At 32.3% G+C, this 3,072-nt stretch overlaps 1 protein-coding gene across 1 annotated transcript; it reads right to left on the bottom strand.

Annotated features, from left to right (window-relative positions):
• Window positions 1–15: 15 nt before the first annotated feature.
• Window positions 16–2,624, bottom strand: LOC112905826 (probable RNA helicase armi). Its single transcript, XM_025978987.1, has one exon. The coding sequence runs from the start codon at window positions 2,534–2,536 to the stop codon at window positions 17–19; it is 2,520 nt and encodes an 839-aa protein (XP_025834772.1). The 5' UTR covers window positions 2,537–2,624; the 3' UTR covers window position 16.
• Window positions 2,625–3,072: the final 448 nt, after the last annotated feature.

A 3,072-nucleotide genomic window follows, 5' to 3' on the forward strand; every position in this document is an offset into this window, starting at 1 on the left:
ATATTTTTTAACTCACTTAATTCTTACCTAGAACAATCCCATCATCCCTCATATTTATTGAGCATTCCCTTGATCCTTCTTTGGAATAATCAATTGTTGCGCTATAAGGGACTAGTTTAGGAGGCACAGAATTCTCCAAAACATACTTAAAAGCCACAAGTCTTACTAAATCACCCGGTTTCAAAACTCCAGAATCAACCAGTCTTGTTGCCAGCAAGTCTGCAGCACTATTGGATGGAGCTGCCACCAATAATCTGGAGTGAGGTATCATACGCAAAATTTGTAGAATAATCTCAATCAAAGTTACGGTTTTGCCGGTGCCCGGAGGCCCAAAAATAACGTAAGGGAGTGGTCGCGCTGTTCCCACCAAAACATTTCGAACAGCTTCCTTCTGATAATAATTTAAACTTTTATCATACCATTCAAGTTTAAAACGCCGATTGTTGGTAGAAATTGGAGTTTTTGTTGTACTGTAGTTATTATTTCTCCATTTTTTATTTTCATTATGAAAATTGTCTTCAGTATTAATATTAAGGAGGAGTTTAGACCCTTGATTCGGAATAGTGTTTTCGTCCTCCTTATTGTCTTTTTTTCTTTCTAAAGAACCACAGTTTGTGGCATCAGATAAACTTCTATTTTTTAATTTCTTATGAGTTGTATGAAGTATATTATAGTATTCATCATAGGTAAAATTCAGCTGCGGCGCCTTCTCAACTACTTTTGTAGGTAATAAGATTGTAGATCCCAAATTTCTCACGACCAAACCAACTGCTTGATGCAGACGTCTAAAAGTTGTCCGTGAACTCACAACTTTAACAGAATAATCTTCTCCTCCATAGGAGTCATGAAACATTGGGGCAAATTTTATGTATATATGTTTGGCTCCAACTTTGTGCACATACCCTTCATATGAAACAGCATCATTTTTATAAGAATCCTTTGCTATAATCCTGTCTCCAACAATAATTGAAGGCCTTCGTTCAGACAAATTTTCAATTTCTAGCATCAAGTATTCCCCATTTCTAATAAAACATGCTGCATCTTGGTCGTAAGTTCTAATTGCAATCAAATTATATATCTCCTCCAAATGTAACAAAGTGTGAAATTTATCTTCATATATACTTAAAGTCAGGGAAGCAGTAAGACAAGGTTTAGTTGAAGTTAATTCTTGACTAAGTTGTGGGTTGTCATTGAATGAATTATGCTTTAAAATTATGTTGAATAGTTTCTCAGGTACAGGATACTCTGGTAATCTTGCAGAAATAAATCTAGGAGTTTGGACAACTTTTTGTCCAGGAATTAAATCCTTAGATTTCCTGTTAGTAAACATTCTAGCTTGTAATAGCAAATTGTTGCCATGAACATGCTTAGCTTTGTCATATGGTTGTTTGTTAGTTTCATAATTTATTGTAACTTGGCGGCCAATTTTAAACTTTTCAAAGTCAAATAATATCAAATTTGATGCTGTACATACAACAAAACATTCACATTCTATTTTTAAACTCTGACCAGCGCTAATTTCTAAACCTTTTTCATTAAATGTTGTACTTATCTTAAATGGACTACTTTTATTGGAAAAATATGCATTTAACAATATCAGTAAATCTTTTGTGTTATTTGTAATTTCAAAAACAAAGTTATATGTTTTGTTATTCTCAGAAACATTCAAATAAATATCATCAGAAATATTAACACCCTCCACGTCAGTTTCATATTCAGAATCACATAATTTATAAAAAAAATCATTTACATGTTGCTTATTAGTTTGAGGAATTATCTTCAATGACCTCCAAATATACATACCCTGTTCACTTTCTATTGCTTCTGTGATCACTTTATCGTTAACTAAAGGTGTATAACCGCCAACTAAACTCTCACTATTAAAAAAGATCTTATTGTCAATTACACCCATTCCTTTATTTTGATCCCACTTTTTAATAACTCCTTGAAGAACTCTTGGTCGCAATGGTCTTATTGCTTCCACTTCCAATATTTTCCCAAACAAATCAGCCACTTGCCATTCCACTTCCACTTTCACTTGCAGATCTATCCAGTCACCAACAATAGGAACAAACTCAGAATGTACTTTATTTAAATTTATTATAAAATCGCCAGGTGATATGTGGATCTTTCTATTTTCTCGTTTTACTACTTTCGTAATTAGTGACCTAGTACACCAAGATCGATTTTCCTCATCTACTTCCAAGTTCCAATCGTCATCCAAAACTTTTACATGGGACACATGTGTCTTGCCTTCTGCAAAATATGCTACAAAAGATACTTTCATTCCAACTTTTAGATTTATCACATCACACTCAAATCGGTAGGTATTATCGATAATAAATGTATTCTTTTTGGCAGAAGTCACTACACCAGTTTTGTGATACGTTGAATATTCTTGCTCTGTTTCTTCGCATATATCATCTTCCTTTTTTACGTCGTTTTCACATGATTTCTCCAAAAGTTTATATGCGTTATCCACAGAAAATTCTGAAGAATTATCTTTCCAAAAATAAGATAATACTGTTCTAAACATTCTTAACAATTTCTAATGTTTATTTATCGTTATGTATGAACGTCAGAAAAGTAGGGTTAGATTAATTTCAAACTTTGTGATCTATGGTCATAGATAATAGATCATTCAATGTAATAGATACACAAAGGGTCTATGGTGATAGTTAATGGCAGTGTCTCCCGTACAATTCGACTGCGTTAGTTTTTCGTTCAAAATTTCACTGTATTAATTTAAGTATTTTTTATCTATGAACATTATTTGTTTTAATTTTGCATTCGAATCGTTGAAACTACCGTATTTTAATAAACACAAGGCGAAAAACAAATTTTTAATTTCAAACAATAATTACAAAAACGCTTGCAATTTCTGATGTTTATGACAAATTCCCCGAAATAAACTGTCACAAAAGGATCGATAAACCAATCTAGGAGTGAATTCAATTTTTTTAAAATCTAGGCAGTTTTTTTTATATTAAAGGCTAATTTCTTAATGTGATAACTCACAACTTTTTCAAAGTATTTAAAATCCTAATCACAATTTCCCACATTCCTGCGATT

Source organism: Agrilus planipennis, unplaced genomic scaffold, assembly GCF_000699045.2.
Source record: "Agrilus planipennis isolate EAB-ADULT unplaced genomic scaffold, Apla_2.0 scaffold774, whole genome shotgun sequence".
Lineage (NCBI taxonomy): Eukaryota > Metazoa > Arthropoda > Insecta > Coleoptera > Buprestidae > Agrilus > Agrilus planipennis.